The 12,997-nt window shown below is 41.0% G+C and overlaps 1 protein-coding gene across 1 annotated transcript in view; it reads right to left on the bottom strand.

Moving 5' to 3' along the window:
* Positions 1–12,997, bottom strand: part of LOC107092782 (protein FAM65A-like) — a 35,926-nt gene that overhangs the window by 17,929 nt on the left and 5,000 nt on the right. Inside the window, exons 6-9 of the mRNA XM_015387435.1 lie at positions 9,182–9,307; positions 8,300–8,451; positions 7,541–8,171; positions 1,422–1,552 (exon numbers count right to left, since the gene is read on the bottom strand). Of these exons, the coding sequence (XP_015242921.1) occupies positions 1,422–1,552; positions 7,541–8,171; positions 8,300–8,451; positions 9,182–9,307 (1,040 nt within the window). The remainder of the gene's footprint in view (positions 1–1,421; positions 1,553–7,540; positions 8,172–8,299; positions 8,452–9,181; positions 9,308–12,997) is intronic.

The raw sequence follows: 12,997 nt of genomic DNA, 5'->3' as shown, positions 1-12,997 counted from the left end.
ACATCTTATAATCTTGTAAGGTTTACAAGTGTTTAAAACAGCTGAGCACATCCCCCTTTTAACAGCGTAATTGTTGTATAAGCATTCATCGGTCTTTAATCCCATAAATGAAACATTACTAAGCTCTTCCCAAAAAAGAAAATTAAAAACAATCCACTGGACTTTGTTTCCAAGTTTGAAGATGTTTCTCTTCCATCCAGGAAGCTTTTTTAATTCAAAATGTCAGAAATAGCATTTAGTTCCAGGTTTTATCCAGCAGCCCAACAAAGCCTTGTTTTTGTTTAGAAAACATACCGATAAAAACGGATGAACGGGTCCACCCCTTTGGAATGGGGGTTGTTTGGTTTCTTTGTTAGCCTGCAATACCCCATACCTGTCTATGTCTCTGAAAGGGGGGGGTCGTTAGAGGGAATTGTTGGCCCGGCTGAATAGGCGAGGTCCTGCACCCTCCTGCGCTGGGGATGGGGATGTGATGATAGAGGAAAAGGATTAACTCAATCGCTGAGTTGTCGATTTCTGAAACCTGAAACCTGAGTCCAGCCCTTCTGTTTAAGGTTAGTTTTCCTTTCTTAACAGAGATGGCTTCCTTCACGCCCCTTTCAAACCACATGCTTTACTTAGAAAGGTATGGGGCTTTGCAGGCTAATAAAGAAGCCAAACGACCCCCATTCCAAAGGGGTGCACTTGTTCGTCCGTTTCTATTTGTATGTTTCCAAAACAAAACCAAAACCTGGTTGGTCTACTCTATAAAACCTTAAACTCAACCCTATTTCTGACATTTTGAATTCATAAAGCTTCCTAGATGGAAAGAGAAACATCTCTAAACTTGTAAGCAAAGTCCAGTGGATTGTTTTTAATTTTCTTTTTGGAATGACTCTGACCTGGATGATTGAGAAGCTTAACCAGCATGAGTAAGTTCTGCAGTAGCGGTAGCAGCAGACTGTGGCAGCCATCGTTCTTTTCATATGACTTAGATTTTCTATATTAAAATGACTGCAGCATCCTAAGTGATTGTTTCTTTGATGCTGGGACTACTTTGAGGCAAAGGGATGATAGCTCTGTTATTTTCTCTGGAAACAACCATCGTAAACACAAAAAGGGTAGAAGATTCAAGCACATCTGAGTGTGTCCGTGTTTTTTTTTTTTACAGAAATCTGCTATATAGATTTTGCATAAACGTTTTTCTGTAACATAAATATTCTTTACACCAATGAAGCTTTTAGAAAGGGTGAACATGCCCTGATCTCAATAAGCTGTAAACAAATTGAAGACATGGTTTGCAAATCCTTCCTCATCTATATAAATACAGCTGCATCTACAGCTTTCACCACCAGATGGCAGTATGATGCCATTAAAGCAAATATTCTGCTCCACAACAAGTTACCCAGAGTAATCACAGTTATATCTGTGTTCCCACTGACCTGCCATTTGTCTTCTTGACATTGCTCTTCCTCTCGTCCTCATCCTCACAGTCAGACAAAAAGTCAAAACTGCCCAAAGCTGATTCCACTGAGAAGCTGACCAAGCTGGCTCTGCGGCTGTGACTGCCCCCCTACACACACACACACACACACACACACACACACACACACACACACAGAGAGCCAGGGTCAGGGCACAGGAAGCCATGTTTGTTCTTCCACACAGCATCCAGTAATTCCAGTATTCTTTAACAGCACAGTGATGCATGATGCAGGAGGAAATGCAAGATGATTTCTAGCTGTTGTTTCTAAACCTCATTTGGAGGCCTCTTTACCTCTGATTATACAACCTGCAATGAAAATGTTCTGCAAAAACCCTTTTAAACCGCTTATGCGATACCATTTGGGGTAAAGTGTGAGAAACTAACAGGGGGTGTCTGGTTTGGGGACCAGCAGATTTCTTCTTTGTATTTTGTGGATAACTTGGATTGTTGGCTCCCTGCTGCTAAGGTCCCGGGGCCAGGGATGGAGATCAGGTACTTAAATCTGAGTCCTGTTCTGTACCATAAAATGGTGGATTTCCCTCTTCATGCTGAGGAGGTGGGCTTTCTGCATCAATTGGAGGAGGTTGAGTATCCCAGGCTTCTGTCTTTGAGATTGTGGTGAAGTGACCAGTCGGTCTACGTTCCCAACCTAAACTAGCTGAACCATGAAATCTGGGTCATAACCGAGAGAATGAAATCCTAGATAGACACAGCAGGGTGGCTGGGCTCTACATAAGAGAGAGGGTGAGGAGCTCTGGCATCCAGGAGAGGCAAGGAGAAGAGACAGACATGTGTTCCTGATGCCCCCTGGACGCCTCCCTCTGAGGTGTTTCAGACACGTCCCACCAGGAGAGAGGACCAGGGAATGGGCCAGGACACCATGGACGGCCGTGTCTCTCTGCTGGACCTGAAACGCTTTAGGCTTCCAGCAGAGGAGGATGGGAGGGGAATTTATTTCATATATTAATTTATCCTATTTACTCACTCAGTCTGTTTCACCTGCAAGGCCACAGAATTATCCTGTGAGACCAGACATAGCTTCTTCCCATAACAAACCAGATTCTTTCTCCAGGTTTATTCATAACATGTTACTGTTTAACCAAAGTGTCTGTCATTTGTTTTGACTCTGACTAATTTTCATTATTGTAAGCTAGGGGGAACGAACGCTGCTCAGGCAGAACAGGGCTGTTTACCGTGCAGTAAGGGCCGTATGATGAACTGTTCTCTCTTTGCAAAGAGACGAAAATATAGTGCAGACTAGCCTGTTAGCTAGATAGTACCAGATAATCCTGCGAAATGGCGTTACAGAGGAACAGCAGACTTTTTGAGTTTTAATGAACTGTGGTTCTCATGCTGGAACTCATTACAGGAACACATGCGCTTCAATGTGTGTAGACAGAGTTAGGATCCAAACCAGGAGAGAAAATGTGAAATGCAGGGTAAGTACCTGCCTGTAAGTACGTGCCTGGAACACCTCACCAGGGAGGCGTCCAGGAGGCATCCTAACCAGATGCCCGAGCCACCTCAACTGGTTCCTCTCGACGTGGAGGAGCAGCGGCTCTACTCCGAGTCCCTCCCGGATGACCGAGCTTCTCACCCTATCTGTATCACCAGAATCTTAAAAGTTAACATGTGGCTCCTGATCATTGGTCTGCAATTTGGTCCAGAGCAGCAGACTGGGACAGGTGGCTTTCTGAAGCAGTTGAAAAAGTTCCCACCACTAATAAAGTGACCAGAGCGAATCTGTGTCCTATCTGATAGTAGCCGACCGAGTCAGTAAAGTTTGTTTGAATGAGTAAATAATGAAATCTTCTCTTCACTGTTTTATTACATTTATATTTTCAACATTAAGCTCAGCAACATTGAACCATTGTCCTCTTTGAAAGAGGTGGAAAGCTGCTTCCGGTTTCATTTTGCTGTCATAACAGCAGCAGCAGGGGGACCACATGAGAAAAGGCTTCATTTGATCCAAAGTTCAAGTTTCTGATCCAACATAAACTAGTTTATCTACCCTGAACAGAAGCTCCTAAAAAAGCAAGGTTTAAGGGATTTATTTTACTTATGGAAACAGAAACAAAGCATCTTATTTCTTATTTGGCTTCAGGGCAGATAAAAGTCCCTCAGCTTCTCCTTGGTGTTCTTAGTTCTGAGCAGGAAGTAAAATAAAAGATAAAAAAGAGGCTGTAAATCACTGCCCCTATCTGAGACGACAGAAAATAAAACGGATTATACGATAATGTCAGAATCGGAAATCGTTCAGAAGGAGATTATCCCAGAACAACCTTCCTCCACGGAAGCATCCTGGTTCCTCCATATTTACACAAAACCTGATAATGTTATTTAATGATTGTTTTTTTAAATCTAGTTTTCATTTAAAACAACCTTATGAAACTATTTGGTGATAATAAAGTTGAGACTGTCATAGAATTTAACATATACAGTAATTTTCATTAAATTTAAAAAACAAAATTTAAAACATTACCACCCTCTAAATCCTACGGCATAGTATTAGGGCCAGACTAGAGATTGATTTATTTTTATTTTAAAATACGAGAATTAAGTCATAACATTGTGAGAATAATGTTCTAACATTATAAAGTCATAATATTAGGGGAATAAAGTCATTAAATTATGAGAATAAAGTGTTAAAATTATGTCATTCCGTATCTGATAGAAAGCTTCCAGTTCACAGTCGTTTACAAAATCATTTCATAGCTCTGATACTAATAGTAATGTGATGCTAAAATACTTCATATTTCCTTATTCATGAGATCGATGCTGTGATGGTCACATGGTCAGTAACCCCACACAACACCACTTTTTCATAAGTTTTTAAATCACAGTAGCATAAATATATTGGTTTGTTTATTTTGACAATATTGAAGACAATAGTTCCAATTGTAGCTCGCACATTTGGTTAACTTTTGTTTATTTAATTTTGTCAAATGCTTAATATATTTTGTGCTTTCTTTTCTGGTGCTGTGGGAGTGCAACCAACTGGGAGAATGTGGCTGACATGATCATGGACTGATTGGGTGGTACCATCTGGAGTTCCACTATGGGGGAAGACCATGGACTCCATGAAATATGTTGCATAATTTCTTCTTCTTACTTTTGTGATTTGCTCATTTTGTTAATTTGTATATTGATTGTTATTTAAGTTTAATCCTTAAGCTAACTGTTTAGTTATTTTTTGTTAATTTGTTGTAGATGTTCTTCCTACCTCTTCCTCAGTGTGTCAGTCTGGTCTGATCAGCCAGTATTGAAGCCCCCTTTGTTTGCTGTGTGTCAGGTCATTTTTTTGTTTGTTCAGTTAGTTTGAGGTTTCATATTTTTGAACTTAAAATTTTTTGCCCTTAGTTAATTTCTTCATTTGACCTCTTTAAGGGCCCTAAAATTTTTGTTTGGATTATTGTTACTTTGGGGAAATAAAACCCACTTTTTTGACCATCACCACTGTGTCCTCATGCTTGGTTGGCTCGGTCCCTCACAGATGCCAAAGTATAACTTAACAAGATGCTCCATATTCCTTATTTTAGGGAAAAGTTGTCATAAAATACAACTTTATTCTCATAGTATTATGACTTTCTAATGTTAGAACATTATTATCATAATTCGTATCAAACATTTAAAAAACATATGTTAAAAATATCTTAAAGCAAAAATGGGCTCACTTAAGTTCCCAGAGGATTATTATTTACTTGAAAAAACTTGGCTTGATTGCCATAAATTTGGCAGATTTGTGTCAAGATTCTAAGCTGAATTACAAGCTTTAAGGAAAGATAATATGGAGAATTTAAGACCAACCTGGAATAGAACTCTAAAAAAGCACAATTGATTCAGAAGCATGAGAGAAAAATTTCACTCTGCCTTCTAGAATCTCAGTATTTAAACATTATAAAGAAATGCAATATATTTTACATAATGTATACATATCCCCAAGTACAAGTACAGGCCAGGAAGTTCTCCAAATTGGGAATAGAATTCAATGTTTATGGGAGTGTAAAATTATAGAGGAATTTTCCCTCACCAAGTTCTGTGCCTCCTTGGGTTCATACCTGGGCATCTGGATATTAACAAAGAGAAAATGTGCAACTCCTATTGATGTTGGCCAGAAAATCGATAATGCTTAAATGAGTTAATTGTTATGCCCTTCAATTCAGCTATGGAAAAGCTTACTTTCTGAATTTATTGTATTAGAAAGATGAAGATGCTGTCTGAATGGGAAATTCTACACTTTAAAAAAAGATGGCAACGTACTCTGGAATACTTCCAAATTTCAAGATGAAAAGACCAGTAATGTGAATCTGAGTGATATATGTTCAAGTTTATGTATAAATTGCTCATTTTCTCCAATGCCTCCAGTTTTGATTTGTATCAGTGCTTTTTATGTTTTGTCCTGTTTTTTTTTTCCTTTTTTTCCCCCTCGTTCTTTCTTTCTTTGTATGAATGTTCAAAATACCTAATAAACATAATATTAAAACAAATAATAATAAAATAAAAAAATCTCTAGCCTGGCCCTAATACTCTGTCGTAAAGTTCAGCAGAAAATTTTAAGCATATTGTCCATCCATTTTCTTCCTCTTTATCTCTTCAGTCTAAGCAGAGATGCAACCCCAACACCAGCTGCCCCCTTGGTGCCTCTGATCAGCTTAGCAACCAGCCACCCTGCTAAATCAGATACCCAAACACTTAAGGATGCTATCTAGCTGTAGCTCCTTTAGCTCACAGAGTGGTAGCCAGGCTGTAACTCTCCAATCAGCCAGTCCGTCCCAAACTCTGCCGGCTCTGAGGAAGGTTTTTAAGCCAAAGTCAAAGTATAAGACCAGCTATGGAGTTATAGCGATGCCCCGGCAGCTGTGTAGGCTATTAGCATCCTCAGATACAAACTCAGCCAGTCGTTTCCATCCTGGCCTGCAGTGGTTACGGTTGGCCGGGACCGAAGCTGCTGCAGCTGGTTGTGCAGCGAGCACCGTCCATTTCAAATTTAAACTTCCTATGCTTTGTCTATGTCGAGGTGTTCAAAGGAACATTGGACTACCATGGAGAAACTAACTATGCACAACTGCTTACAGAAGTTCTTGCTCTAATAATGCATTCAGACCACATTCTGTTCCAAACATGCTGGTTTTCCATCTCACCTTCTGTTATTCTGTTTTTTCATAATTCTGTACTAAAATCCAAGAAGCTTTGAGCGTTTAGTCAAATAGTTTAATCCTTGCCACCCAGAAAAAAATTTATTGAAAAGACCTTTGAAAAGACATTGAACCCCCAGTTTTCAACATCTATTAATGAACTGAAGTGGGACCAAATCAGACTGACGAAACAGCCCAATTTTCAACAACTGTTTCTGGATTCAATCCAGACTGTGACGGACCAACCAGATTTAGCCTAAAAACCAATGTGTAAATGACGTCTGGTCTTTGGGGCGTTTCTTTTAAATAAAAAGCTGAAACAAACTAGACTTCTGGCTAAAGGCGGTTTAATCTCTACAAGCTTGCAAAAAAAGTAAAAGAAAAACAAAAACAATCCACTGGACTTTATTTCCCAGTGTGAAGACGTTTCTCTTCGATCCAGGAACATTTTTCTGTTCAAAATGTCAGAAATAACGTTGAGTTCCAGGTTTTATCCAGTCACCTAACAAAGCCTTGTTTTTGTTTAGAAAACATGCAAATAGAAACGGATGAACGGGTCCGTTGCATTGTAGGTTTTTGAAAGCTGCTATCATCGCAACCCCCAACTCTAAAGACTCTCTTTTAGAGACGTAGACGGGTATCGTTTATTGCAGGCTACCAAAGAAGCCAAACGATCCCCATTCCAAAGGGGTAGACCCGTTCATCCGTTTGATTTGCATGTTTTATAAATAAAAACAAGGCTTTGTTGGGCCAAAACCCGGAACTCAATGCTATTTCTGACATTTTGAATTTAAAAACCTTTCTGGATGGGAAGAGAAACGTCTTCAAACTGGGAAACAAAGTCCAGGGGATTGTTTTTACCTTTTTTGGAATGACTCTGACCTGGCTGAGAATCTTCACCAGCATACTCTACAAGCATGTTCTTGTTGCCCAGTCTTACCTTCAGGGTTACCTGCAGCAGCCTCAGGTTGTCTTCCAGACCTTGCAGCTCAGGAAACTGTCCTCTATAATCATCCAGAGTTGTAAGCAGAATTTCCAGAGAGTCTTCCAGCTCGCTGTCGACCACACCAAGAGGTCCTTGTCCCACACTTTCAACCAGCACCTTCTGGGCTCTGTAGGTCCCATTTCTGCTGCCTGTGTCTGTAAGGGAGTCCTCTAAGTCCTCGTATATCGTCTTTGGCTCAAACAGAGAATCCTGTTCATCTCTCTCAGTCTGGGAAGAGAAGGAATAGTCGTGTGGATAACCGAGTAGCTCTGCAGTAGGACTGGCTGCTGGGCTTCTCTCCACCAAGGAGACGCTGGGTGACATCTCAGGGCGTGTGAGAGTAGGATTCTCTGTCTCAGACGCTCTGCTGGGAACCTCTATGTCACTGATGGAGATACCAGAGACCTGAGAGGTTTTATCTGCAGAGTCGCCGACTGATGAAGCCACAAATCCATCGGTGCTGCTCTCGCTAATGTGACTCAGAGAGCGACCGTAAGGCTGTCCATGGTCTGAGATGGGGCTGATGGTTCCCACTGAATCCAGCTCCTCATTATGGTGCAGCCCTATTTGTTCCTCCTCATTGTTCCTGCAATGATCAGTTTATATAGTTAGGCAAAGATCTCTGGCTGCTGGATCATGGTGACAATCATGGTGATCCACAGATATGAGGGTTAAAAATGAGACAAACAGCCCCCCAAAACCTCCCAAACATGCCTGGAGCTCTCGGCTGGATGTGAGACTTGGACCCTGCAAGTCTCTAAAGCAGGACTACCGTTAGGAATGGAGGATGAAGCAGGTTGGGAGCGAGGTTTAGGCTGTGGAGAAGAAAAAGATAAGGGTCCAATGGTGGAGCTCCCAGAGCCGTCCTAGGCAAACAGACAGACACACAGGATTACCACTCAGATGACTGAAGCATTTAGAAATCAGTTATTGAATAGAGCTGTCCCTGAAGGGCCATCACCAGCAGGAAACTTATAAATCTGATCCTTTTTTTTGTCAGTGAACTCATCATAACTAAATGCTAGCAGGTAGCAAGAATGCTGCATGGTGTATATGTGGTAACAAAGCTACTTCCTCCATCAGTGAGCTGTTCTCATCATTCAGAAGAAGCAAAGATGTGAAGGAAGCAGGAGTATCAGCAACGTATTTGATGTTTGTTTTGAGTGAGAGCAAGACTTCCTACAGAGAACAGGAAGGCTAAACAGTAAAGAGGCCCCGAGTTATGCCGTGAGCCAGCTTGACCTGGATATGGTTGGGAAAAACAAAGGCCAATGTTTACGGTCAGTAATGATGACTAACAGAGACTATTCTCAAACAGACAGTGCTCCAACACCATCATCACTTAGCCTTTGTTTTTACAGGTTCAACAGCTTCTTCTGTCTCATATACATCTTATACAAGAAGGTTAGAAACAAAAATTTGAGCTTAAATCTTTTGATATTGCAGAGAACTCAGAACCAGCTAAAACCAGCATCAGCAGGTCAGCGCAGTAGATACACCGGAGAAAAGTAATGCGACCCGACTTTAAACCCAAAGAAAACTTAACAAGGTAGAGATGCTGAAAGCTTAACATGGCATGGAGGACCACAGTGTTACCATGTGAGGCGGAGAGACAGGTTCCCGTGGCGCGGACGGCCGACGGCCGTAGGAGTCATCGGAAGAGTCTGTGGAGCTAGACCAGGGAGGTTCCCTCTCCTCGTCATCATGGCTGCGGTCAGAGATCTGAAACGGAGCAACAGAGACAAAGATCGGTCTGATGTTTCAGCAGTAAGCTCCAGCTCATCTTCCTACCTCCTTCTGTCACCAGGAAACATAACCAGGATCTCTGGGCAAAGGTCCTCCCTGTCATGGCTTTGGTTTTGTTAAAATATTATTTTGAGTTCTTGTATTCTAGATATTTAATAATTAATAACAATTTTTAATTGTGTTTGAGTTCTTAGATATTTCATGTTTGCCCTCTTGTGTCAGTCTCCTTTCCCTCGCTCCCTTCTAGCCTCTGTTCACACCTGCTCCCAATCTGCTTATTAGCCTGGTCTTTGTTTCTCTCTGCGATATAATCTTCTCCTGTGCAGTCACTCTTTACTGGTTTGTCGTCATTGCTTTGTCTTCTTCTTCTTGTGAGTATTCTTGGTTTTCAGGATTTTTGTGAATTTATGTTTTTTGATTTTTTCTTTTTTTGTACTTTTGGTAAATTAAATATTCAAGTAACCACCTCAAGCTCTTGTGTCTGCATTTGGGTCCTGTCATAACTCCGTCCCCACAGTGACACTCCCAAAACTGGAAACCAGACATTTCCCAAAATTCAGGGAACTCTTTGGTTTCTGAGAAAGGTTTGACTGGTGAACCTGAGGTTTGTAATGTTCGTATCGACAGGTTCAGCCTCAGACAGGTTCAGCCTCATACCAGACTGTCTTACCTGGTATGTTACACTACAAAAACTTTACATCTAGGTAAGTCATTTTTTCTTAAAATAAGTTAATTTTTTTCTTGGATTGAGGAAGTGTGACAATTGCATTGTTTTATTTCAAGTGCATATTATTTTAGGAGTAAAAAAACTCATTAGCAAATCATCTTATTTACCTGCTCAAATTCAGGCCAAATACCTTTAATTTAAGACAGTATTTAATTATTTCTATTTTTTTCATTGTATGAATTTTATGGAAGCAAAAAATCTGCTATTTTTTGTACACCAAATTTTAAACATGAATTTGTTTAGTACTGAATTCCTTACATTGAATTTCTATGTGGGGAAAACTCAGCTGTAAAAAATTCAGCTGGTGAACTCAAGCAAAAGCAATCTACAGTCGATGCAGCCGAGCAGCTTCTAACCAATGAAATTACCTCATTTTGTCAGTAAAAAAAAAAGGGAGTTTGCCGCCGGCCGCTTCTTCTGGATCAAACCAAGAGCCTTGGCAGACGGGGGTGCCGCACTATCTGTGGCTCAGTTATTTCACCCAGACCCATTAGATGGAAAACTCTGATGGACGTCTATTATTCGCTACCTGATGTTTTGTAATCAAAAACTCCTCATTCAGTTTCATTCAGCTATGCCCAACTGTTGTGTCACGTGACCAAATGAGCTCATTTCATTGGCGAGAAACTGCTCAGCTGCATCAAGTGTAGATTGCTTTGGCTTGAGTTCACCAAAAGGTCACACATTTGCAGCTGAATTCTGTGCAGATGAATTTTGTGCAGGGACATTTTTACCAGATATAAATTCAGTGTAAGGAATTCAATATGTAAAACAATTCATTGTTTAAAATTCAGAGTACAAAGAAAGACAGATTCCATGAGACTGTTTTTCTTCCATAGAATTCTCTCTGTAAAATAGAAACAAAATCACTACAGTCTGTTTCTTCATGCTCTTTGTGATGAAGATCAGGCAGAGTGTTTTGTGTAGAAGACGTATTGGATTCAAAGACTGAACTGAAGGGGGATGAAGGAGCGTTGGACCATCACCAACCGAACCCAGAGTCACCAAACTGGACAGACTTTCGGGCCGATTCAGCACAGACAGAGCTGAAGATCTAAGAGCCTCCCATCATCAGAGGAAACTTCCTGGGTAAACAGAGAGTCTGGGCCAGTGCTGCTGCTCTGGGTGGTCGGATCTGGCCTGTCTGGCGATGCTCTCTCCATCCCATCCTGTGATGAGGCTGATTGCTGGAACCAGACCTCATGAATTCCTCCAAACTCTCAGCCAGAAACCAGACAGGTTTTAGAAATGCTAACTATGCCATACACCATTTGATCAGCTGAAGGAAAGCTGAACTTTTGTTTTCCAAACGTTTCATTTGGTCTGTGTTCTGATTAATCATATAAATTGAACAGAAAGAGAAGACATCTGTCAATGTGAACCTTCTGACTTTCCAGCTGAGTGCTTGCCTCCTGTGACTGCAGCTAAAACACCAAAACCTAAATCCTAAACACATTTAAACACATTTCCCTTCCACTAAATTCACTAAAATAAGTGTTTCTACTGGCTAGAAGGAGATGGAGGTTTCTACAGAACCGGGGGGAATCAAACAAGCGGCTGGGTCATTTTTTAGGCTTTCATGCCATGAAGGGTTTGGAACGGGTTTGGAAGATTTAACATTGACAGGGTTTTGTCCTAGAAGAAGCTGTTAGCTTAGCCGTTTCCTGGAAGAGGTCGACATCACTTTTCAAACATTTATGTTCTGTTTGCTTAAACCCCAGTCAGCCTCAGCAGTTGGCCGCTGACTCTGAGCCTGGTTCTGCTGGAGGTTTCTTCCTGATCAAAGGGAGTTTTTCCTCTCCACTGTCGCTACAAGCATGCTTAGTGTGAGGGATTGCTGAAGAGGCAATGAGGCGATGCAATCAGCTGGTTTTCCTTAGATAGAAAACTAACTGGATGATCTGGTGAACTGGAAAGTGCCTTGAGATGACATGATGAGTATTGGAGCTATAGAAATAAACTGAATAGAATTGAATTGAAACCTTTGGGGAATTTTTTCTACATTTCTTGCTGATTTTGTGGAAGTGGGATGGATAAAGTATGTGCTCAGGTTTAGACCACCCAGTTGTTATCCACGTCTTAAATTTTCCACCTTAAACTCTTGACTTGCTTTAAATCTGTAATCAGACCAACTAGTGGTATATATAGAAAGCCCCCAGGAGTTTCCTAATGCCGTGTTTCCAGTTCTGCTGTTTAATAATCAGAGAGGAGCAGACCTGGAAAAACTCCTATTTTTATTTTGTGTTTGTAGAAAAAAAAAGTCTAAAATCTTTGGATATTTTTTTTCCTTTTGTCTCTTCCGTCGTCACCTTTTAACTGCTCCTTAGCAGAGCTGACAGGAAGAAACAGCCAAATCCCAGAATGCAATGCAGTGAATCTCCTGTTCTTATTTATAAGAAAAATCTATTTAATCCAAACATACTTTATTAATCCCCCAAAAAGATCCTATCTCTGCCTATAGTGAATTACACATCTTGTAAAAATCAGAAACCTTCCATACGTTCCCGACCCCCCATATGACACTGAGCCGTCTAACGGTGACTACAGCTAAACTACTGACTTACTGCACTGAGTGTTTCTGGGGAGTGGTCCCGACAGGGGCAGCTCTGGTTAAGTTTTCCTCTGAAGATGTCCATGAGAGGCCAGTGCTGCTGCTGCTGCCGGGTTGGACACTGTGGCTGGGACTGATGGTCCAAGAGGCAGCAGGTGGAGCAAAGAGCGACGGAGCAGTTAGGAATCAGCTGCTGCTGAATTACAGCAAACTGCCTGAACCACCGGATGTGGCTCCTACAGTCTGAGTGGATTCTAATGGGAATCCTATTGGGGTTCCTTTAAGGACGAACTCGAATATTAAAGGAAAGTCCAATCATATTCAGAATTCAAACTTCTGAAAGTTCTTTAAATATCAAATTATTCCATCCTGTTCAATAAATGATCAG

The sequence above is a fragment of the Cyprinodon variegatus genome, unplaced genomic scaffold (genome assembly GCF_000732505.1).
Source record: "Cyprinodon variegatus isolate N-32 unplaced genomic scaffold, C_variegatus-1.0 Scaffold394, whole genome shotgun sequence".
Taxonomy (NCBI): domain Eukaryota; kingdom Metazoa; phylum Chordata; class Actinopteri; order Cyprinodontiformes; family Cyprinodontidae; genus Cyprinodon; species Cyprinodon variegatus.
The sequence above is the reverse complement of the archived record's forward strand: the minus strand, read 5'-3'. Positions and strand labels throughout refer to the sequence as shown.